The 25,181-nt window shown below is 51.9% G+C and overlaps 1 protein-coding gene across 1 annotated transcript; it reads left to right on the forward strand.

The window, feature by feature from the left end:
* Nucleotides 1-1,451: 1,451 nt before the first annotated feature.
* Nucleotides 1,452-22,160, forward strand: HPN (hepsin). The gene is made up of 13 exons (XM_066242742.1): nt 1,452-1,610; nt 2,146-2,215; nt 8,945-9,046; nt 9,130-9,171; nt 15,952-16,081; nt 16,153-16,275; nt 16,414-16,454; nt 16,782-16,947; nt 17,048-17,238; nt 20,880-20,975; nt 21,168-21,310; nt 21,436-21,600; nt 21,816-22,160. Exons 2-13 carry the CDS (start codon nt 2,200-2,202, stop codon nt 21,852-21,854), a joined length of 1,254 nt encoding a protein of 417 aa, XP_066098839.1. The 5' UTR covers nt 1,452-1,610; nt 2,146-2,199; the 3' UTR covers nt 21,855-22,160.
* The last annotated feature ends 3,021 nt before the right edge of the window (nt 22,161-25,181 follow it).

A 25,181-nucleotide genomic window follows, 5' to 3' on the forward strand; every position in this document is an offset into this window, starting at 1 on the left:
GGGGTTTACACACACAAAAAACACTACCATGTAACACCCAAAGTGTTCCCAAGAAAAGAGAAAAATTGAGAGTTCTTACAGTAAAAAGTTTGTTTTTGAGAAAAATTGGTTCCGCATTGTTGGCTTCTGAATTGGTCTGAAATGGTTATCTTCCAGATGTTGGGGGTCTGGATGCACGAACATTTTTTCTGAAGTTCTCCAGAGGGTTATCTATAGGATTTATCTATATCTCTAGGCATTGATGCACAGCTGACGAGTTCAAAAGTTCAAATTTGCAGTCTGGTTAAAGCAAGGATAGAATTGTTTCCTCATACCTCAACCTACTTGGTTTTAGAAATTTAGCAGTCTGACTCTAGGACGATTTTATTTCTTCACTCATACTCAGCAGTGCGGGTCTCTCTGGCGTGGTGGGAGTCAGAGGGAGGAAAGGAGCGAGAGGAACATGAGCGGAGAGAGGGGGAGAGACTAGGGGCAGAGCAGCAGCAGGTCTGCCTCCTGGGGGAGGCTGTGGCTCGGAGTGTGGTCAGCAGGTGGGTCTGATTGTGCAGGGACAGACTAGCTGGGGTGGACAGCTGTGATGTGTGTTTATGTGACTGTCCACAGCCAAGCGTCTGATGGTGTTCCTAAGCATCTGGGTGTTTATCTGGACCTAGGGTGTGACGTGGATCACTTTTGACCGCTGGCGGGACAGTGTGTATGTATCTGTCTCTGGACACTTCCGGCCACTTGGCTTGGGCCTCAGCACTCAGTGCTGCCTTTTCCAGGCCAAGCCCCCTTCCCCCCATCTAGGACTTTACCGGCTCCAGAGGTCACTGCTGCAGGCGGCAGAGAGGCTGCTGCCAAAGCAAACCAGCCCCCGTGACTTGTAGGAAAGCAGCTGGGGGAGGAGGCTGACCGGGCTGGGGGGGATAGGGTGAGCAGGGCAAAGCAGACAGAGGCTGGGCTGGGGACTGGGGAAGGGACAGAGGCTGGAGCAAGTTGGGGCAAGGGAGGAGTCTGGAAGAGGGGCCTGGGGCAGGGCCTGGAACTGGGGCAGGGACAGGACCGCCTAGTTCAGAAGCTGGACAGGGGACGCTGGAAGGGGCAAGGGCGGACAGGCATGGAGTTGGGCCTGAGCTGGTGGGGTGGGGGCTGAGCAGGAGGCAGGAAATGTAGCAGTTCGGGCACTCTGTCTGAGGCCCTCTGGTTCCTATCCCCATCCTTTAGTCCTGTAAGCACCCGCAGCCTGTTCTGTCTCCCCAAAACCCCACCCTCAGGCAAGACTGACCCTGCTCCCACCTCCCCTCGGGCTGGCACACCTGGGCCCACGGGCTAGAGGGAGGCAGGTGGCTGGGCTGGGCTGGCCTGGTCCAGCCCCTGCAAACCCTGCCCCACCAGCCAGGTGGCCTCTGGCACTGCCAATCCCTTTGCCCGCCCCTCCCCACCCCTTTCCCCGCCCCTTGCCCAGCCCCCTCCTCCTCAGGTGAGACAGCCAGGCCTAGCAGGCCCCACGCTGCCGCCTCTGCCTCCTGGCCGCGCTGCTGCGGGGCCACCATGCTCCTGCCCAGGCCTGGAGACTGACCCTCAACTGGTACCATCTCTCAGCTTTGCCCCCACCTGCTGGACCCCAGGTAAGGACCAGGGCCCTCAGTTCATTCTCCAAAACAGGAGTGCCCTCATTCCCACCCAACCTAATGCTCACCTCCCGATAGAGGGACTCCCAGGGCCCCAAGAGTGGGCTCTGACTTCTCTCCAAGGACCTTGGAGCAGCCCACTCGTCTTTTCAGAGATTAGGCCTCAGTCTCTTCCTCAGACCCAGGAGTCTGGCCCCTACACCCCTCAACCTCATATTATGGAGTCCTGGCCCCCAAAGCCCTCTTTTCCCAGGACTCAGGATTTCAAGCCCCCTATCAACCTAGGAGTTCAGACCCTCCTCTCAGGCTGAGACATTAGAACCCCCAGCCCTGAAAATCCAGGTGTCCCCTGGCCACTGGTCAGACACTCGTGACCCCATCCTTGAACCCAGCCTGATTTGCGTCCGTGATCATGGCATGCTCTGGCCAGGGATCAGGTCCTCCAGCCTCCCTGGATGGGCGCCTGGGACTGGGGGCCCTGGAGCTGGGCTGGGCTCCCCGAGGCCCTGCCTCCCCGCTGGTCTCCCCACAGGTCCTGCCCCGGCCCAAGAGGTCAGCCGGGGAATCATTAACAAGAGGCTGTGACATGGCGGAGAAGGAAGGTAAGGCCCCTTTTCCCTGAGCCCCGACTTTGACTCTGCCTGACGCCCCTCCCTCTGTGCTCTCTTCCCAACCCTCCGCCCCCTTGGAGCCCCCTCTCTCTGGCACTCCTCCTGGGCCCATCTCCACCCCCTCTGAAGCCTCCTCTACCTGATTAACTATTAACCAGGTTTCTGTGAGGCTCTGCCACCGTCTGCCTCCCTGCTACCGCACATGACCTTCCTGGCTTCTTGCCTCAGTTTCCCCTCACTCCCCAGCGATTTCTCAGCTGCCCCTGGACCTGTCCTCCACCTGGGGCTATGATGGGGAGACTGGCTGTCACGGTTAAGGACACTGACTCTGGAGTTGAACCTGTTGGCCTGCACTTGAATCTGTTTCTGCCACTTTTTTGTTCTGTGGTCTCATGCAAATGGCATCATTTTTCTGAGCTTCACTCGCCCCCCTGGGTCAAGCATGGATCCTAATGCTACCTACATGGCTGGTCCAAGTACAGTGGTGTCTACAACTAATGCTACGGACCTACGTGAGGTTGGGACCAAGGACAACGGCGGGGAGCTTAGCGTGTCAGATGCACGCCATTCACCAGAGCTGAAGTGATAGAAGTCGGCGGACTTGGAATCCCAGGGATTCAAGACCCCCAGCAATTCCAGACATTTCTCCTACCTCCTGGCATTGTGGTCAAAAGGGCAGGACTTTGGACTTAGCGAGATGGATGGAGAGGGAGGAGAGAGCAGAGAAGCCACTCTAGGATGACGGGAGGAAGCCACTGCTGAGTGGCTGGCACTCCAGGGCTCTTGGCAGTGCGTAGGCAGTGCTTCCACAGCCTGGATACCTCTCAACCTCTTCTCGACTTGGGAACCATCTAGAGAGGCCAAGGAGGGGCAGCTTTCCCATCCTGTCCTCCCCAGCTAAGCTGACTCCCTCTCTTCTTCCTGGAACCAGGCTAGCTGGGTTTGGTCCTTGGCCGTAGTACTTTCTAGCTGTGAGGCTCTAAGCAAGCGATCTACCTAACTCTCTGGGTCTCACTTGCTTCATCTGTAAAATGGGGATGGTACTCATGCATACCTCACAGTGTGGTGTGAGTGTTTCAGGGCGGGAAGTGCTGAGAGTCTCTGGAATGATCCGTGCAGATCACGGGCCTCCTTGGCTCCAGCACAGTGAGCTGCTTAGACCCCCACCACTCAGCCGTGGCCCAGAGTGTAGCAAGGTTCCCAGGGGCTCAGGAGAAGGCCCTGCATCCCTGCTGAGCAGGTGGACATGAGCGCCCAACACCTTCTGGAGGATTCCTTCCTGGAGCCAACTGAAGGGAGTCACCAGGGTTGGAACTGAACCTGGGACTTCCGCATGCCAGGTCAACTGGCCTGAGCCAACCAGCCTGAGCCCTTAGATGCTATGGGTGAATGAGCCAGTGAAGAAAAACAGAGTGTGCCGGGAAGGATGGACAGAGACAGGTCTGGGTACAGACAGAACTGAGGCAGAGGGGGCTTCAGCACGTCCTCAGACAGCTCAGGCCCGGTCTTGGTGGAGGGTGTGGTCGAACCTGGACCCAGATGCTAAAAGGCTGTGCTTCTGTGCGTACTTGCTGGGCAGTCCGGGGCAGGTGGCTGTACCTCTCTGGACCTCATCCTCATCTATCAGCCAGGGTGATGAGGACAATGATACCTTCCTCATGAGCAGTTGCAAAGATTCAAGGAACTACAAGGCAGGGTTAGAAGCTGGCGTGTGCTGTGGGAGCCTTGCTGCTGCGGTGGCTGCACAGATTGGTGTCACACCAGCTCGAGGGCCTTGGTGCTCCTGGGGACTTAGACTGGGAGGAGGGCATATCGGAACTGACACTCGGGCTGAGGAAGGAGTAGGTAAGGTGTGCCAGGCAGAGAGAAGAGCCTAGCTCACTGTTGGGGGGGAGGTGACAAACTGCTGCGGGCGCAGTGGCACATAGATAATTTGGGTATTCCTGGAGGTACAGTGAAAATGGAGCTAGGAGGGTGATGAGCTGTGCAGGCTGGACCAGGGTCTGTTCCCACTACTTTTGATGAAGGGCAGGAGGATGCCTTTGCAGTGCTGGGTCTCTCCACAAGATGGCGCTGGCGGTTAATCTTTGTTTTTCTCTTTTCTAACTTGTATCTGCAAGTTCTGTGGTTTTGGTTGCTTTTTGGAAGCTCTTTCAGGTGTCTGATAATGACCCACATGGCTGTCTGGGGATTGGGGAAACATGTTCAACCCTCAAATCTCTAACCACATGCTTGTATCCTAGAGTGGCTGGCACCCCAGGGCTGAGGGCCTTAGAAACTGTCCTGGGGAACATTCGGAGTCATGGAGGGTTCTAGGTAAAGAGGAAGAGGTTGGATTTCTTAGTTAGCAAGAGCCCCCGGGCTGCTGTGCAGAGGCTGGATCAGAGAGGGCAGGGCCTGAGCCCGGGGTTGGCTGGAGCTGGGGCTGGGGCTGGGGCTGGGGCCAGGGGCGGAAAAGGTGGACGGGAGACATTCAGGAGGCCTGCAAGCTGTAGAGCTGGGAAGCTCTGAAGGGAGGGAGGGGCCTGAAGAGCAGGCATCACTGAGGATCAGGGCCAGAGGCGGGTTTAACGGCGGTGTACCGGGCGTGTGCCGTGGGCCCCAACCTCTGAAGGGCCCCGTAAAACCCCAACTTGACACACTTATTTCTTTTCTTTCTTTTTTTTTTTTTTTTTTTTTTTTTTTTTTTACAGAGACAGAGAGTCAGAGAGAGGGATAGATAGGGACAGACAGGAACAAGAGAGATGAGAAGCATCAATCAGTTTTTCGTTGCGACACCTTAGTTGTTCATTGATTGCTTTCTCATATGTGCCTTGACCGTGGGCCTTCAGCAGACCGAGTGACCCCTTGCTCAAGCCAGTGACGTTGGGTCCATACTGGTGAGCTTTTTTTTTTTTTTTTTTTTTTTTTTTTCTCAAACCAGATGAGCCCGCATTCAAACTGGCAACCTCGGGGTCTCGAACCTGGGTCTTTCCGCATCCCAGTCCAACGCTCTATCCACTGCGCCACCGCCTGGTCAGGCGACACACTTTTTTCTAATGACAGCGGGCCCCATATTTTCTTCCATGCCCAGGGCCTCAACTGACCTTAATCCACCTCTGATGAGGGCCTGGGGATTTGGGGAGGCATGGAGGCCAGTAAGAGACCGGGGGTGTGAACGGCCTAGGGGATACCAGGGGTAGACATCCAAGAGCCTGCAGGACCCTGATCTGTAGGAGAGTCTAGGGAGTGGGACAGAAAAGGGAAACTGAGGCTATGGAGGGAGGTGGGACAGACTTGGAAGTGAGGAGGCAGGAAGAGGAGAAGGCCATGGCCCACTCCGTGAATTTCAGATTTCAAAGTGAATAGGTCAGGAGATGGAGAAGGTACTGCTGGAGAACTAGAAGGAAGGGCGTCTGGTTGTCCCAGAATTTAAACGAGGGACTTTCATTCAGAAAGTTGAAGTTTGGTCTGAGGGGGACTGGGACTCAACGCCATCAGTTGAGTGGAGTTTTAGAGACAAGGGGCCAGAATCGTCACTTGTGAGGGTTTTGCAGCCAAATGGTGGGAGCAGAAGACCTATTCTGTGAGAAGGAAAGGGCAGCCCAGTGCCCCTGCGGGAGCAGAGAGCAGAGCCTCTGGGAGAAGCTGGGGGACAGCATGGGAACTGGCTTACTGATGACAAAGGCCCTATTCTCAAAGAGGGACATCAAAGATGGGCCTCTCAGCACTGCTTACAATAGCCAAGATAGAAAACAGCCCAAGTGTCCATCAGTCGATGAGTGGATTAAAAACTGTGGTACATATATGTACATAATGGAATACCACACGGCTGTGAAAAAGGAAATCTTTTGTGATGGCATGGATGGACCTGGAGGTTATTATGCTAAGTGAAATAAGCCAGGCAGAGAAAGACAAATATCATGTGACCTCACTTATATGTGGAATCTAATGAACCAAATAAACTGAGGGACAGAATAGAGGCAGAGGCTGAGTCACAGGGAGCAGAGGGACAGCAGTCAGAGGGAAGGGGGAGGAGGGGATGGGATCAGAGAAGGTGATGGGATTAGTGAAATTATATATACATAACACAGAGATACAGATAACAGGATAGCAAATCCCAGAGGGAAGGGGGGAGGGAATTAGGGGGAGGGGACAAAGGGGGTGTAAATAGGGACATGGGGGTGGAGGTGAGGGTATTATATTCAGTGGAACACTTGAATCCATGTTAATACAGTAAATTTTTTTTAAAAAAAAGAAAAGATGGGCCTCTCACAGAGAGAGGACGCTTCCTGTCCCACTAGAGACAGATGTTTTGGGGTTGCTCAAGGGCTTCTGAAGCAGAAGGCACGGAAGGAGTTTCTTCCTGTCACCCTAAGAGACATGGGCAGTGCTTTCTACCCTACCAGACATACCAGAGCCTCTAGGCTGGGCTGAGTAGTGGAGCACAACTGAAAACAAAGGAATCGGGACCAGACTGACGGCCACAGGGAGCCAAGACCTCCCACTAGAACTGGGAGAATGCTTGGGTACAGAATTGGGAGCTGGGCTTGAGAGGCCCTCTTGAGGCAGGGAAGGGTCTGCCAGCTGGGGCTGGGCTGGGCTGGCCCGGCCCACTTAGAGGGAGGTAGTGTTCTCTCCTGCCTTGACCGGGACTACTGGGTTCTCAGGTTCTTAAGATACCCAGACAGTGGCCATCCAGGAAGGTCCTGAAACACTCCGCCTCTGCTCCAGGTGCTTACCTGGCCCTGTGCCTCTCAGCCACACTGCCACGGCACAGATTAGATGGTGGGATCTCTTGCAGCCCTGGGAGTGTCTTGCGGATGCCAACAGCAGTCAGGTGCTGGCCAGGTCCAGCTGAAGGCTTTCAGTAGCCTTTGCTCTTTGTTGCTCCCGAAATCCTTAACAGAGGGGTTGGTTTTAATCCCCAGGGGCTCTGTTGCCCTGGGAATAAAATGGGTCTTTCACTCAGGTCACCAGGCCTCCCTAGCTGGCCCCAGCCTTGGTCCCACTGCCTTCCCCAAGCGCATGCCATTCTGGTCATATGGATGGCCTCTCTTGTCCTCTAACCTCTCATGCTTATTCTTGCCTCGAGGCCTTTACCTGTGCTGTTCCCTCAGGTCTCATCTCAGAAGTCACTTCTGAGGGAGGCCCTCCCTGAGCACCCTACAGAAGCCATCTACTGCCCCCAACATGCATTATTTTCTTCATAATCTTTGCCACAATCTGGAAATTATCAAGTTCATCTACTTGCCTATTTGTTTCATTCTCCCCCTCACCTTACACACATGAAAATGTGAGCCCCGTGAGAGCCATCATTTCAATCATCTTGGTGTGGGATGTGTCCCCAGAACTTAGAAGGGTGCCAGGTACACAGTAGATGCTCAACAGAACGATGAACGAATAAAGCTCCATGTTACTGACGAGAAGGCTGAGACCCAGAGAGGTGAAGGGAATTTGCCCAGGACTACACAGCTTAATGATTTTAAAAACACTTACTGAGAACTTGCTATGTGCCAGGGATACAGCGCAGGGAGAGGTAGCCTGGCTTAGTGGTTATACATTAGGGCCCCAGCTCCAAGTCTGCCCAGGGTTCAGGACTCAGCACTGCCTCTTCCTGACCGAGTCACTTCAGGCATGTGACTCCTCTCGAGCCTCAGTTTTCCCTGTATGAAAAACCGGAATCAGAACCATGATCAGCAATGAAGAAGTTCATGCATTTAGAGCAGTGCTTGGTGCATAGTAAGCATCTGATAAGAGTTTGTCTATTATTATTATTTAAATGTCTTATTTTTGGAGGTGAGTGCTAGGTAGATTCCCATTAAAAAGATAAGTAGTCTGACCAGGCAGTGGCGCAATGGATAGAGCGTCCGACTGAGACGCGGAGGGCCCAGGTTTGAAAACGAGGTCACCGGGGTCTGCTGGAGCCCCCCGGTCAAGGCACATATGAGAAAGCAATCAATGAACAACTAAGGAGCTGCAACGAAGAATTGATGCTTCTCATCTCTCTCCTTCCTGTCTGTCTGTCTCTATCTGTCCATCTCTCTGTCTCTGTCAAAAAAAAAAAAAAAAGTCAGCTGAGGCTCAAAGAGGTGATGTCACCTGCCTAAAGGCTCAGCTGAGTGAGGAAGGCCAGTACTTTTAAGTGAGGCTGGCAAGTTTGCAAACTTAGGTTCTCAACCTCAAGGGGCAAACTTGGCCTTGGAGCTGGGTCCTGTGGGAAAGGTCTGGTTTTGGCAGGGTACCCAGGGGCCGAGGGTCTCGAACAGCAGATAGAGATGAGGCAGTGAGGAAATGTCGAACGGCAGAGAAGAGAGCTTCCAAAAGGGCAAAGTCAGGTGTCATAGCCCCCAAGAGGCTCTAAGAACCTCTGGGAAAGTTAGCAGAGTGAGGGCTCTGCGAAGAGATGGCCTGACACGACTAGGGAGCTACAAAAGCGCAGCGTCATCGTCATCGGGGTGGAGAAATCCCGTAAGTGCCAGGAGTGCAGGCAGGGAAGGTGGCAGCTGTCCCAGCCACGCCCCTCCCAGCTGGAACCCTCCGGAGCTGGACACCTGGCTGTCCCGCTGCAGGGGAGGGACAGCCCTGCCAGCTGCTCTGCCCCAGGACACGGGGACCAGGGAATGGCAGGCTCAGACGTGCTAAGCTAGCCCTGGGGGCAGAGCAGAGTTGGCCCTTTGCCCAGACCCTGCCTGGATGAAGGCAGGCCTAGCAGTGGCCCCAGCATGGTGTCTGTTGCAGGTGGCCGGACTGTGCCATATTGCTCCGGACCCAAAGTAGCTGCTCTCACTGCGGGGACCCTGCTGCTCCTGACAGGCATCGGGGCAGCATCCTGGGCCATTGGTGAGAGTGGCCCCCTGCACCTCTACCCTCCCCTGTCCCCTGCGGCCCTAGCCTACCTGCCCTCACCTCTGCCTTCTCTGCAGTGACTGTTCTACTCAGGAGTGATCAGGAGCCACTGTACCCAGGTGAGTAAAGCAAGCTGGGACCCTCTGGGGAGGCCCTGGAGGAAACCTGCTCCTGGTGGGAGCTCAATGGAAGGATTTTTGGAATGAATGCATGAATGCATGAAGAAAGGCTAGTAGTGCACTCATGCTGAGTGCTTGCTCTGCACCAGCTGCTGCTCTAAGCAGTTCACTTGTCTAACTCAGTGCTTTGCAGACTCTAAATGTGTTACCTATTAATGCATCATCAAGTTAAATTCGTGAGTTGGAAAACATATTTTGAAAAGTATGAAATAGATTAGACTAGAAAATATTCGAGTGCATCTCTCTCAGTAAGAAAAACTCTTGTTAATCTTTTGGTTTTATGAGGGTGGGACTGTTAGTCTCTTGATTTTCTTTTTTCTTTAAGTGAGAGAGGGGAGATAGTGAGACAGACTCCCGCATGCACCCTGATGGGGATCCACTCGGCAACCCCTGTCTGGGGCTGATGCTCGAATCAACTGAGCTATTTTTAGTGCCTGAGGCTGACACTCAGACCAACCGAGCTATCCTTAGCACCTGGGACCAATGCTTGAACCTATCAAGCCACTGGCTGTGGGAGGAGAAGAGGGAGAGAAGCAGAAGAGGGAGGGGAAGAGAAGCAGATGGTCGCTTCTCTTGTGTGCCCTAACCAGGGATGAAATCCAGGATGTCTGTATATGGAGCTGATGCTCTATCTACTGAGCCAACCAGCCAGGGCCAGTCTCTCGATTTTAAAGATGGGGTAACTGAGGCTTAGAGCCATTGGATGATTTGCCTCAGAAAACAGAAGTTCAGGGCCACATCATAAGTTAAAACTTTCTTACTTCAGGGTGCAGTCAAAACATGTCTGAGAGGCACCATATGAAATCAGTGAACCCTTCTATCTCCCCTACGAAGTAGCTTCTATTATCCTCATTCACAGGTGTGGAAAGTGAGGACCAGAGATGGCCAAAGATGGGACCAGGAATAGCTCTTAGACTTGCCTGATAGAGATGTGTCTGCAGCAGGCAGGAGAGAGTGGCCACACTGAGAAGTAGACGCAGAAGCTCACTGTGGGATGAATGAATGGATTGTCCCAGATGACAAGTCCAAGCTGCCATTCTGTGGTCCAGGACAGTATAAAGGAAGGGGAAGTGGGGTATTGGCCTGTGCTTTTCACTTTCATGAGCCTCATCTTGTTCCATAAAGGACTCAGCTTACATTAAAGAAGAAATGAAAATCCAACAAGGGAAGCCAACATCAGTATTAGTTAGTCACGATAGCCGGCACTTATAGATCATTTTCATGTACCAGGCACAGACCTTGGGCTTCACAGGTATTTATGAAATCCTCACAACAGCCCACTTTTTAAAAATTTATTGGTTTTAGAGAGAGAGGAAAGGAGAAAGAAAGAAAAGGGGAAAAACATCCACTTGTTGTTTCACTTATTTATATACATTCATTGGTTGATTCCTGTATGTGACCTGACCAGGGATCAAACCCACAACCTTAGTGTATTGGGATGATGCTCTAATCAACTGAGCTACCTGACCAGGGCACAACAGCCCATTTTAATATGGGGAAACTGAGGCACAGAAAGGCGAAGCAATTTGCTGCAGGTCACAGAGCTGGTATGCAGCAGGTCTGGGATCTGAGCCCAGGTAGCCTGGACCCAGCTTTGTGCAGAACTGCTACATACTATGGTTTTTCAAGAAACAGCTAGGGCTCGCCCCTACTGGGCCCGGGCTCTGGCCTTTGCACAACAGCCCTGTGGAGTCGGGGCTATCACCATCACCACCGATATGCAGATAGGGGAAACTGGGGCCCAGTGAAGTGCACTGACTTACCCAAGACCACCTGTCATGTAAGTGGCAGGGCAGAGGAGCCATACCCCTGTCAAAAGCCCCTCCATGGCTGCCCACCGCCATGGACTAAAATTTCAATGGCTAGCAGGGCGAAGGCCCTCCCCACCCTCACCTCACGCTTGCTCCGGGCGCTCACCCCCCGAAGGGCTCTCCTGGCACCACAGCCTTTGTTCACCCACCTCTTTCCAGCTCACACCTAGAGGCAGTTCCGGGGTTCAGCAGTGTCACTGCCGAGCTGGGGCCTTCCACAGTCCTGCCCTCTGCATCCTGATGTCCTCACCTGTCAGCTGTGGGTGAGGAGTAGAGGACGTGATGATCCATGCAGTACTTGGCTCGTAGTTGACCTGGAAACCGTTGGCTTTTGAGTCTCACCCTGCAGGCTCTGACTTTCCTGAGCAAGGCCTTCCCTGCACCCCCAGACTCAGTGCTCCCCCACAAGCCCATGGGCCATCCTCGCTGTCTTGGGTAAAACTCTCCTCACGTTTGCCGTGGATTATTTACTCCGGTAAATTTTAGGAAGGCAGGGCCATTTTTTCTTTTACTGCCCTAGACAGTGTCCTGAATATAACAGGTGCTCAGGAAATCTACGCTTAATGAATTACAATGAAGACAGGTAGCCGAGATGAACTAACTTGTCCTGGGCTTCCACTGGAAGAAAGGTAACCGGGCCACAGCTCCAACCTGGCTGGCCAGCGTCGGCACCCTTACCTTTCAGCTATACTTGGATTTTTCCAAAGTGTTGGGAAATTGCTATAAAAACAAACAAACAAACAACCACCCAAAACCCAAAACTATATTTCTATCTCACTTTTCTAAAGTTGTCACACTTCCAAATATATCAGACAACTTGGTCAGCAAACCAGGTGACCCAGAACACAGTTTGCATTGCTTAGAATAACACAAATAAGAATAAAGAGTTCAAAAGTGAGAAATAATAGAACAGAATGTGGCTTTAAAAATAGAAGGGGCATTTTATATTCCCTCCCCCTCCATCTTCCCCAAAACACACTCATAAAAGTGACCATGTTTTCCTAACACTTCATACTTTGCGGAAATAAGATTTCACCCCCAAACTGGTTAGTGTTTCAAATCCCAATTCTTGGTCTGGGGACTCAGGAGGTGGTGGGTGTCATTCGACAGAGGTGCCAGGTGCCCTCTGCCTCCACCCCAAAGCTATGGTCATGTTCAAGGCAAGCCGGCCTGAAAGTTTGTTTTTTGTTTTTAATTTTTAATTAAATGTATTGAGGTGATGTTGGTTAAGAAAACTATACAGGTTTCAAGTGTACATTTCCATAATACATCATCTGTATTCACCACCCAAAGTGGAAGCTGCTGTGGCCATGTATTTGACCTCCTTTACTACTGCCCCGCCCCCTTCCTCTGGGAACCGCCACAGTGTTGTCTGTGAGCTTTTCTTTGTTTCTTATTTGTTCATCTGTTGCTTTTAGTTTTTTACTTCACATCTGAGTGAAATCATATGGTCTTGACTTTCCATCTGACTTACTTTGGAACTCTCTAGCCCCACCCATGTTGTCGTGAATGGCAGTATTGCATCTTTTCTTATCAGTCAGGAGGCTCTTAGTCTGGGCTGTGGGTGAGTATATTCATGGTGGGGACAAGTAAGGGTCTCTGTGAGACCCTCGGAAGGAGCAAAGTGCATGCAGGTCAGCAGGCCTGGATATAAATCCTGGCTTTGCCAGTTTTTAGGCCCCTCGGCAAGTACATCCTTTTCTGAGGCTCAGTTTCTTCATCAGTAGGATGGGCATAGGAATGGTCTCTAGCTCCCAAGATGGTATTGGAATTCAAAGAATCTCCAGATATGACACATAACATGGGGCCAGCTCATTGGCATCTCCAGAAAATGTAGCCAGTGTTATTATTACTGTGCTGTTATTGTTTCACCTTTAGAAGGGAAAGTTGCCCAAGAGGCTGTGTAGGGCAACATTAAAAGCTAAATAGCCTGACCAGGTGGTGGCATAGTGGATAGAGCATCAGACTGGGATGTGGAGGACCCAAGTTCAAGACCCCGAGGTCGCCAGCTTGAGCGCGGGCTCATCTGGTTTGAGCAAGGCTCACCAGCTTGAGCCCAAGGTTGCTGGCTCGAGCAAGGGATCACTCAGTCTGCTGTAGTCCCTGGTCAAGGCACATATAAGAAATCAATCAATGAACAACTAAGGAGCCACAACAAAGAATTGATGTTTCTCATCTCTCTCCCTTCCTGTCTGTCCCTATCTGTTCCTCTCTCTGACTCTGTCTGTCTCTGCCACACACACACACACACACACACACACACACACACACAAAGATAAATAGATATCCTCTCTCTGCCTGTCACTCACATGGTGATGTTGGGCAAGTCACGCCATCTCTCCAAGCTTCAGCTTCCCCATCTGGAAAATGGGGATGATCTTTGTGGTCTTGGAGGTATGGTGAGGCCTCGGTTGACAGTGGCAGAGAGAGCATGTAGCATAGCACTGGCACACAGTAGGTCCTCAGCAAGACAGGGTGCTTCCTGTAAGTTCTTGTCCAGATCTGCGGGCTTTGGGAAGACTGCTCAGCTTGGGTGTGGCCTCACCAGGTTTTTTCTGAGAGGATGCAAAAGTGCCTACACCAGAATCAGTTTCCCAGAATGTGCTCTCAGAACACAGCCATGCAGGAAGCCCTGGAGAAAAGGAGAGGCTCACAGCTCATCTTCCCCCAAACCTACCTTCGCCATCTTCCCTATCCCTGTCAATGGCAGCTTTGTCCTTCTAGTGGTTCAGGCCAGACACCTTGCAGTGTCCTTACCCTCTTTCTTTCCCTCATCCAATCTATCCCCATATCCTGTGGACTCCACCCACAAAATCTGTCTAGAATCTAAATCCTTTCCCCCTTCACTGCCCCACCTTTGCCCAGCCCCCATCCTCTCTGTCCTGGACATCATGGCCGCCTCCTCCCTGGTCTCCTGTTCCTGTTCCCACCCCCACAGTCTGTTTCTCACACGCAGCCAGAGGGAGCCTGTGAACCCCTGAATGAGGTCAGGGTTCAGAGCCTCCCCAGAAGCATGTCAGTCCTGGTAAAAGCGAAGTCTTAGTGTTGATCCAGTCTGTCTCCTGCCTCATCGCCCCCTCTCGCACTCTGCTCCAGCCTCCTTGCTACTCCTCACCCCCAGTCCCAGCCTTGGGATCTTTGCACTTGCAGTTACCTTGGTCTAGTTCTCTGTTCCCTCACATATCTTCACACCTCTCTCTCTCTCAAGGCTTTCAGCTCTTTGTTTGCTTACTTACTACTTCTCAGGGAAGCTTTCTCTTCCCAGCTACTGAAATCGCAACCTCACCTCCACCTTACCACTCACACCAGCACCCCAACTGTGTCACACTCGATATGTCTCCCTGGCCCCTTATTTTATGACACATGATCTATTCTTCTTATTTGTCCCTTTTGTTACCCATGTCACCTTTTAGTCTTGGAACACCACAGAGCAGGGATTTCGTTGGACTTATCATTGCCTAAACTAGACCTGGCATGGACTGAGTGTTTGGTGAATATGAATAAGTAAGACTAAGGGCTATGACCTGGCTTAGGGGTGAACAAGGGGCCTCTGGCCATGTGTGGGGAACAGCTTATGAGGAGCTGAGGGGACATTAGTTTTCAACACCACCAGGTTCGGACAGGGGAAATCTCTCATAAGCTCTCTCCAACCTCCCTGTATATCTCTGTCCTGCCCCTTCTTGGTTTGTGAGGATGTGCTCGGTTGGGTGACTTTTTTATTGTCTGTTTCCCTCACCTCAGACTTTGGTGTAATGAAGGCTGTCTTAGTCATCTTGGTGTACCCAACATCACCCCTCACAGGACTGGGCATGAAGTATGTGTCTAGTTGATGCTTAGTTGTTTGTTGAATGAATGAATGAATGAATGAATGAATGCTCTGCCTGGAGCATTATCATGTACTTTAATATATTCAAGGATCTGCCTGACCAGGCAGTGGCGCAGTGGATAGAGCATCGGACTGGGATGTGGAAGACCCAGGTTCGAGACCCCGAGGTCGCCAGCTTGAGTGTGGGCTCATCTGGTTTGAGCAAAGCTCACCAGCTTGGACCCAAGGTCGCTGGCTTGAGCAAGGAATTACTCGGTCTGCTGTAGCCCCACGGTCAAGGCACATATGAGAAAGCAATCAATGAACAACTAAGGTGTTGCAACGAAAAACTAATGATTGATGCTTCTCATCTCTCTCCATTCCTGTCTGTCTGTCCCTGTCTATCCCTCTCTCTGACTCTCCCTCTGTCTCTATTTAAAAAAAAAAAAATTCTAGGATCTGACAAGTCCTGCAGAAAAGATAGCTATCTTTTCCTCCTTTTCTATATTTAAGACTATGAGATATATACAGTATTGAAATACTTTGGCAACCTGATGTATTAGTCAAAGGTCCTCAGATGGCAAAAGATAAAAAAACAACTGGCTAAATGAAAAAGGAAACGATCACCTCACTTAACCAACAGTTCTGGGGTTATTCAAGCCTGGCTTCATCAAGGGGCTTTAAAACTGTTATTAGAAATATCTTGGTTTTCCTCCATGTTGCTTATTTTTCCCCTCATGGGGACAAAGATGGCCTCAGCAGATCCAGTCTCATACACCATTCTCTTGGGAGATTGGTTGAAATAGTTTCCCTCTTTTTCCAGATGTTACAGCAAAGTCCCAGACTTACAACAGCTTAGGAATCCCTGTGGAAAGAGGCAGTTCCCTGGTGCCAGCAGGGCCAGCCAAAGTCCCAGGGCCACTGTTCCTTGTCTGACTTTAGTGTTGTGCTCTTCCAGACACAATCCTGAGTATGGGGGGGGGGGGGGCATGGGGTGATCTGATCGGCCCTACCAGGACTCTGGGCAGAACCACACGGCCGGAAATCAGCCAGGAGGGGCTGGGGCAAGAAGGTGACCTGTGTGGCCTTCCTGTGTCCCTGCAGTGCAGGTCAGCCCAGCAGACGCTCGGCTCGCAGTGTTTGATGAGACAGAGGGCACATGGCGGCTGCTGTGCTCCTCGCGCTCCAACGCCAGGGTGGCGGGACTCGGCTGTGAGGAGATGGGCTTCCTCAGGTACCGGTGTGCTCCTTGGAGGGTGGCAGTGGGAGGGTGGGAGGAGCAGGCCTGACTCCTGCCCTGCCCAGGGCACTGGCCCACTCGGAGCTGGATGTGCGGACAGCGGGTGCCAACGGCACGTCAGGCTTCTTCTGTGTGGACGAGGGAAGGCTGCCCCACGCCCGGAGGCTACTCGAGGTCATCTCCGTGTGGTGAGGAGGGCAGTGGGTGGAGCACAGACCCGGCCCCGTGGCTCCTAAGCTGCCCTGCCCGCTCTTCCTCATTTGTCTTCTATCTGTCTGAATTGGCCTCTCTTTTTGTTCCTGTCTCCGTCCTTGTCTCCCTCACAGTGACTGTCCCAGAGGCCGCTTCCTGGCTACTATCTGCCAAGGTGAGACCTGAAACTCTAACCCTCTTCCTTAAACAAGACTAGGGCCATGTCCCCCAAGGATGGGGCTGTGTCAACTTCAGATAGCCCAGGGCAAGGCCTTGTCCCATCAGACACCCTTGAGCAGGGCCACATCCTCTTAGATCGTCCAAGGACAAGGCTGTGTCCTCTCACACTCCCCCAGGATGGGCCCACGTTCCCTCAAACCCCTCAGGTCCCATCATGCCCCTCACTCCCCAGAGTGCGCCTGTTCTCACAGACCCCCTAGTACAGGGCCGGCCGCTAGGGCTCCAGGCTCCCCTGTTCCCCGTGACGGTCCCTCTCCCACAGACTGTGGCCGGAGGAAGCTGCCTGTAGACCGCATTGTGGGAGGCCAGGACACCAGCCTGGGCAAGTGGCCATGGCAAGTCAGTCTTCGCTATGATGGAGCACATCTCTGTGGGGGGTCCCTGCTCTCCGGAGACTGGGTGCTGACAGCTGCCCACTGCTTCCCTGAGTAAGTGGCCCTCACAGTGCTAAGGAGGGTGGCAGATGGCAGTGAGGCGGGGAGGCTGTGCCCAGGCAGGCTGCCACCCTCCCCTCCTGTTCCCTGGCAGGCGGAACCGGGTCCTGTCACGATGGCGCGTGTTTGCTGGTGCTGTTGCCCAGGCCTCACCCAATGGCCTGCAGCTGGGCGTTCAGGCAGTCATCTACCATGGGGGCTATCTCCCCTTTCGAGATCCTAACAGTGAGGAGAACAGCAATGATATTGCTCTGGTCCACCTCTCCAGCCCTCTGCCCCTCACAGGTAAGTCTGAGGGCTGAGCCTTGGCCTGAGAACTCCAAAAGCTGAGAGACCAGAGGAGGGGCCAAGGGCCTAGGAGTGATGGTGATAAGGGAAACACTCTTTTTTTTTTTTTCTGAAGTTGGAAAAGGGGAGGCAGTCAGACAGACTCCCGCATGCGCCTGACTGGGATCCACCCAGCATGCCCACCAGGGGGCGATGCTCTGCCCATCTGGGGCGTTGCTCTGTCGCAACCAGAGTCATTCTAGCGCCTGAGGCAGAGGCCGTGGAGCCATCCCCAGCACCCCGGCCAACTTTGCTCCAATGGAGCCTTGTATGCGGGAGGGGAAAAGAGAGAGACAGAGAGGAAGGAGAGGGGGAGAGGTGGAGAAGTAGATGGGCGCTTCTCCTGTGTGCCCTGGCCGGGAATCGAACCCGGGACTACTGCACGCCAGGCTGACGCTCTACCACTGAGCCAACTGGCCAGGGCTGGGAAACACTCTTGAGGGACACATGTAGGCATCCATCAAGTAGGGATGATTAATGTAGCTGCTTTGAAAGGTCTGACAGTTCCACAAAAAGTAAAACATGGAGTTACCATGTGACTCAGCAATTCTGCTCCCAGATGGTTCACCCAAAAGAAATGAAAACACGTCTCCATACAGGAACTTGTACACATTCACAGGAGCATTTTTCACAATAGTCAAAAGATGAAAACAACCAAGATATCTATCCTTCGAAAAATGAATACAAATATGGTTGATCCAAGCCCTGGCCGGTTGGCTCAGTGGTAGAGCATCGGCCTGGCGTGCGGAAGTCCTGGGTTCGATTCCCCGCCAGGACACACAGGAGAGGTGCCCATCTGATTCTCCACTCCTCCCCCTCCTTCCTCACTGTCTCTCTCTTCCCCTCCCGCAGCCTAGGCTCCATTGGAGCAAAAGATGGCCCGGGCGCTGGGGATGGCTCTGTGGCCTCCACCTCAGGCACTAGAATGGCTCTGGTCGGGACAGAGGGCCGCCCCAGATGGGCAGAGCATCACCCCCTGGTGGGCGTGCCGGGTGGATCCTGGTCGGGCGCATGCGGGAGTCTGTCTGACTGCCTCCCCATTTCCAGCTTCAGAAAAATAGAAAAAAAAATGGTTGATCCATACAATAGAATAATATTTGGGCAAAGAAGGGAAGGAAATACTGATTCATGATACACAATGGATGCCCTTTGAAAACATTATGCTAAGAAAAAAAAAATACAGTCTGACCAGGCGGCGGCGCAGTGAATAGAGAATCAGACTGGGACGTGGAGGACGCAGATTCAAAACCCCAAGGTCGCCAGTTTGAACATGGGCACACCAGCTTTAGCAAGGCGTCGATGGCTTGAGCGTGGGATCATAGACATGACCCATGGTCACTGGCTTGAAGCCCAAGTTCGCTTGCTTGAGCCCAAGATCGCTGGCTTAAGCAAGGGGTCACTTGCTCTGCTGTAGCCTCCCCCCGCCCCCCCCCCCCCCCGTCAAGGCACATATGAGAAAGTAATCAATAAACAACTAAGGAGCCGCAAGGAAGAATTGATGTTTTTCATCTCTCTCCCTTCCTGCCTGTCTGTCCCTGTCTCTCTTTCTCTCTCTGACTCTCTCTCTGTCTCTGTCAAAAAAAACAAAAAAGATACAAAAGGCTACTATATGATTCTATTTATGGACTGTCCAGAATAGGCACATCTGTAGAGAAAGAAAGCAGATTAGTGGTTACAAGGGGTGGGGTGGGGGTGGGAATATTAGGGGGTGATAGGTAAGGACACAGAGTTTCTTTTGAGGTGATGAAAATGTTCTAAAATTGATTGTGATGGTGACACACCTTCCTGATGCCTGCTATGCTACTCAGCATCTGTCTGTGAACCCACTAAAAACGGCTGACTTGTATACCCTAAGTGGGTGAATTGTATGGTATATGAATTATGTCATGAAAAGCTATTACCAAAAATAATAATAATAATAATCAAATGAAATAAAAAATAGTGTTTTAAATATATGAATGAATCAGGCAGTTAAGAGTTACTCCCTCTGCAGCAGTTCAGGGCATTCCCTTGCCTTCAATGAGAAGGACTCACGTGGGTGCCAGCCTGTCTCTGACACTTCTCCAGGCACACCTGGTGGGCAGAGAGCAGGCTGTGGGCTTCAGTTATTTATTTTATAACAGTAATCATCATGGTGATGATGATGATGATAGCAAAGCCATAATAGTGATGACGACGACTCCCCCAGCAGGCAACAGTCTGATCATCATAATGACATAATACAATAAAATAACATTCTAGTGATGAGAGTAATGAACACCAACACTTGCACAGCACCCTCTGGGTGTCAGGCACTGCTCACAGCGTCCGGCGCACGTGCTCATTTAGTTCTCACCGCAGCCTGGGAGGACGGGTCCTCTATGATCCTGTCTTCCACAAGGGTGACTGTCCCAACAACGATAAGGTACATAGTGTCTCAAATTCTCACAGCTGGCAAATAGCAAGGATTTAAGCCCGCGCTTTCTGGCGCTGGACTGTACGGCCACGGAAGCCAGAACCATTTTGTGGTTGGCATTTTACTTGGTTCTATGGTTATTTTCTATTCAATGATTCATGCTACTGGTTTTTTCATTTAAGGAGGTGATCAAAACAAAGTGTCCTCTTATGTGGAGAGAGTGAGGGGTTAACAACACTGAACAAAGGAAGTGCCCGTGACGCACAGCAGGTGGGGCGGGAGCAGCTTGGGTTTGAGACACACGGCTGAGGGGTAACAGCTTCAGTGTGGGAGGCAGAGACTTGCCAGCTGTGTGATCTGGGGTGTGTGGCTTTACCTCTGTGTGCCACAGCTGACCCCATCTGTAAAATGACTTCCTTGGATTATTGAGACGATTTAAAAGGTGAAGATGAGTGAAGAGCTTAGAGCGATGCCAGCACATAGTGAGCCCTCGGTTACTGGTAGTGGTCATTCCTGTTGTCACTGTTTATTACTATTACTAGTGACGTGAGCATTTTTTATTAGCTAGGCATGCTACTCAATGTTTCACCAATTTCTTGCTACAACCTCGGGAGGAAATAATTACTTCCATTTTGCACCTGAGCGCTCTGAGGCTCAGACGGGTGATGTCACCAGCAGGCTGCAGGCAGAGCTGCCTGGACTGCCTCATGGGTTGTGCACAAGGACATCATATCTCAGGGGGGCCGTTCTCACTGCAGCTGGTGTAGACCTATGTATTTATTATGATTTTCTGACAGGTAGAAGCCAAGTATTTCAAGATAAGGGTGTCTTTTTTATTTCTCATAAAGGCAACCTCTATGTGGGGCGCAGCGCTGTGGGCCGTGGTTAAGAACACAGGCCTGGGAATTGGGCAGTCTGGGTTCAGATTTTGGTATTGCCATTGACTCATTATGAGACTTTGGACAAGTGACTTGGCCTCTTTCCCCCTCTGTAAAATGGGTGAGTAGTCACCCCTTCGGCCCTGGGCTGATGGGAGATTAAAGGAACTGACACAGGAAGGTACTTCATACAGAGTAAGCTCTCAATAGACAGCAACTTCTACTCTGGTTGTTATAAAAGAACAGAGGAAAGGGTGTGCCGGGGCACTGGAGGCAGCTGGGCACTGGTTCCAGGTGGGGCTAGACCAGCACGGTCTCTCTCACAGAATACATCCAGCCCGTGTGCCTCCCAGCTGCCGGCCAGGCCCTGGTGGATGGCAAGATTTGTACGGTGACCGGCTGGGGCAACACGCAGTACTATGGTAAGTACCGTCCTCTGCCTGGGAAGCCACCTTCAGGGAGACTCTGACCTGGGCTGGGAAAGGGCAGTCTGGCAAGTTGAATGCCTCTTGGCCTTAGGCTATAGAAACATTGAGGAACCTGGGGTGGGCACCAGGAGGGAAGGGGGTGTACCTGCTCCCCAGCTCTCGCCAGCCTTGCCCACACACCCCCAGGCCAACAGGCTGGGGTACTCCAGGAGGCCCGAGTCCCCATAATCAGCAATGATGTCTGCAACGGCCCTGACTTCTATGGGAACCAGATCAAGCCCAAGATGTTCTGTGCTGGCTACACTGAGGGTGGCACTGATGCTTGCCAGGTGAGGGGTTGTGGGGGGCACCCCTGGCCCTGCCACTCCAGACATGGAGACACGAGGCAGTGGGTGGTCAGGCTCCCTGTCTCAGGGCCAGAGGGCTCCAGCCAGGCCACTTCTTCCCCTACCAGGGCGACAGTGGTGGCCCCTTCGTGTGTGAGGATAGCATCTCTCGGACCCCACGTTGGCGGCTGTGTGGCATCGTGAGCTGGGGCACTGGCTGTGCCCTGGCTCAGAAGCCAGGCGTCTACACCAAAGTCAGTGACTTCCGGGAATGGATCTTCCAGGCCATAAAGGTGAACACGGGGCCCAGATGAAGCCAGAGGGGAAGTCTGGGACTCTTAATGGGGGAAAGGGAGGCAGAGGTTTTCCGGAGACCTTAGCTCAGTGCCTAGAAGAGACACCCTGTGGAACAGATGTCTTTCAAACAGCTTCTGGGGAGAGGAGGTTAATAGTGGGACTTTCAGGGAAGCTGGTCAGACCTCTGAAACCCCCAATTGTCTTTCTCCAGATTCACTCAGAAGCCAGTGGCATGGTGACTCAGCTCTGACCAAATGCTTCTCCTTGCTACAAATGCCTCCGGGGCCCGAGCTGACCTAGGTGGCCTCAGCCCCACGTGATGAGATCCACCCGGGGCCTGGGATGGAACATTTTTCTTCTTGGGCCCTTCCCATAGGTCCAAGGATACCCTCCTTCCGGGATCCTGTCGTCCACAGTGGCAGGCCCACTCACCCCTGGGACCACCCAAGCCTCGCCTTTCTGACCCCCATGTAAATATTGTTCTGCCATCTGGGACCCCCACTAGGTATCCCTGATGACAGGCTGCTCTTTAAATAATAAAGATGGTTTTGATTAATGTGGCCTCTGAGTGCAAATATAAGAAGCAATGAGGACATTGGGGGGGGGGGGTGTAGGAAATGAGGAATTAGAACCTAGAACAAATCAGGCAGGGACCGTATCCTGTAATTTTCACAGGCTCTGCAGAAAAGAATTGGTTCACTTAACAGGAACTGCCCTGAAGCGTCTGGCTTCAGATACTGCTGGATCCAGCTGCTCAATTTTTTTTTTTTTTTGAGGTTTACTTCCAAGCAGCTTCCCATCAAGCAGAGATGGAGATGCTCCCGCCCCCACTCACCCAAACTCTGGACTTATATGCCATGGACCACCTAGCCCCAGTGGGAAGTGAATGCTTCCTTTCCAATAGTTATTGCAAAAAAGAGATCCGGGCCTGCCTCTCACTGGACAGATTTGGATCACAGGCTCATCCCTCATCAAATTACTGTGCACCTGACACATGAGGCGAGTGGGAGAGGTTTGATCCTCAAACATTACATGAGTATGGGGGTTCTCCAAAGGAAAATGCGTTATTTCCAGAAAAAAAAATGAACGTAGATGCCCAATAAGAAAAATAAAAAGACATCCGCCTTGGGCCAACACAGGAAACAGGACTCTTCAGGATGGAGACAGGAGCAACAGTCCCCGTGAGCACAGCCCGAGACCCCTGCCTCTTCTCCAGGCTGGAGGTTGGGTCCCGGCTTCTGGCACCCGCTCTGTTCTCTAGCCTCTGCTCATCTTGGGGTGGACACTGGCCACCAGGGGGTGCTGCTGCCTCTAAACTATGAGAAATTAAGACCCTTTTTGCCTAGGCTTGCCTACCTGTTGCTGAAAACCAGATGCTCTTCAGGGCAAGTCTCATCCAGTGCCCAGTTTCCATAACTTTTAACGGCAAAAATTATGTTTTACCCTTCAACTACAAGGCCCCAATCTCCTAAAATGTAAACAGACACAAGAAAACACCTTGGAATAACTGATACTCTTGGAAAATGCCCCGAGCATCACTCCCTGCACCCAAACTTGTTAGCATGGTTGATCCCCACCACTGCTTCGTCCATCAGAGCACCCCAGTCCCATGTCTCGTTTGCAGAGAGCTCCATGCAGTTTTTCCAAATGTCTGCATGTGGCTGCGCCGCCCAACCCATCCCGTCGGAGATGTCATTGGAGATTTGACTCATGTTTAGAAATGACTTTGTTAGAAATGTATGCAGTTACAGGGCTATGACTGTACATTTTTCTTTGTGACTGTTAGCTGAAGCGTGTACTGTACACGTGTTTTATAAAGTTCTGGGACTCAGAGAACATGGCCCCCTGCCGGGGTTCTGAGTAGACACCATCATGTCCTGGATCTGAGAGGACACAGCTCACCCAGGGCCGGAGGGAGCTGGTCTAAGTAGATATGCTGCTGCTCTGTGGGGGACTGAAGAGGACAAGGCCCTGCCCTGGGGGACCTGAGGGAACATGGCCCTGTTCTAGAACAGAATCCGTCTGAGATTTGAGCACTAAAAGTCGATAGGCATGCCTGACCAGGCAGTGGTGCAGTGGATGGGGGCGTTGGACGCGGAGGACCCAGGTTCGAAACCCCAGGTCACCGGCTTGAGCGCGGGCTCATCTGGTTTGAGCAAAGCTTACCAGCTTGAGCCCAAGGTTGCTGGCTCGAGCAAGGGGTCACTCGGTCTGCTGTAGCCCCCCAGTGATTGCTTTCACATACGAGAAAGCAATCAATGAACAACTAAGGTGCTGCAACAAAGAATTGATGCTTCTTGTCTCTTTCCCTTCCTGCCTGTCTGTCCCTATCTGTCCTTCTCTCTGTCTCACTGTCTCTGTCTCATACACACACACACAAAGTCAATAAGCAGTCTACTGGAGAAGTGTCAACCAGGGGGTCCCTGTGGAGTCTGCCAGCAACATTGCTACCTTGGAGGGAAAAGGAGTGAGGGGACTGCTTCACTCCTCAGCCATTTGCCAGTTTCCTTTGTATGTTGGGGGTCCGTGAGCCTCAGTTTTAACTCCTGTTCCCACCAATCTAGCCACCAGTGCTGGGATTCAAATAATTTAACAACTAGTTCTCTGCCCTAATGACCATTTTAAGTTTAAAACTCAATATACCGAAAAGTAGTTTATTATTTCATGCATCTAATACTTAAATAAGAATAATAAAGAGGTACACAAAACTAGATTATGTTATGAGTTTTAAAATATTAATGAAGCCTGACCTGTGGTGGCACAGTGGATAAAGCGTCAACCTGGAAACGCTGAGGTTGCCAGTTCAAAACCCTGGGCTTGCCTGGTCAAGGCACATATGGGAGTTGATGCTTCTTGCTCTTCCCCCTTCTCTCTCTCTCCCCCCTCTCTATAATGAATAAATAAAATCTTAAAATAAATAAATAAATAAAATAAATATTAATGAAAAAATATTAAATAATACTTGACAAAAAAACAATAAAACTATTAAGATATTTCCATATTGCTTCTTGATTGGCATCCTCACTTGCAATTTTTTCACCTGTGGACGGAATGAACATTACTACTGGCACTTAGAATATGCTATTGTGCAAATGAACATTAAAAAAGAGTAAGGAATGTAAATTTGGGATTTCCACATTGGGCGGCTGCCCATGCGCCCACCTTAGAGAGAACCCTGATTACAAGTGCCATTTTAACAACTGGTTCACTGAACTCAACAAAAAATTACGTATTGGGCCCTGGCCGGTTGGCTCAGCGGTAGAGCGTCGGCCTGGCGTGCGGGGGACCCGGGTTCGATTCCCGGCCAGGGCACATAGGAGAAGCGCCCATTTGCTTCTCCACCCCTTCCCCTCCTTCCTCTCTGTCTCTCTCTTCCCCTCCCGCAGCCAAGGCTCCATTGGAGCAAGAATGGCCCGGGCACTGGGGATGGCTCCTTGGCCTCTGCCCCAGGCGCTAGAGTGGCTCTAGTCGCGGCAGAGCGACCCCCGGAGGGGCAGAGCATCGCCCCCTGGTGGGCAGAGCATTGCCCCTGGTGGGCGTGCCGGGTGGATCCCGGTCGGGCGCATGCGGGAGTCTG

This window comes from Saccopteryx bilineata, chromosome 9 (genome assembly GCF_036850765.1).
Source record: "Saccopteryx bilineata isolate mSacBil1 chromosome 9, mSacBil1_pri_phased_curated, whole genome shotgun sequence".
Lineage (NCBI taxonomy): Eukaryota > Metazoa > Chordata > Mammalia > Chiroptera > Emballonuridae > Saccopteryx > Saccopteryx bilineata.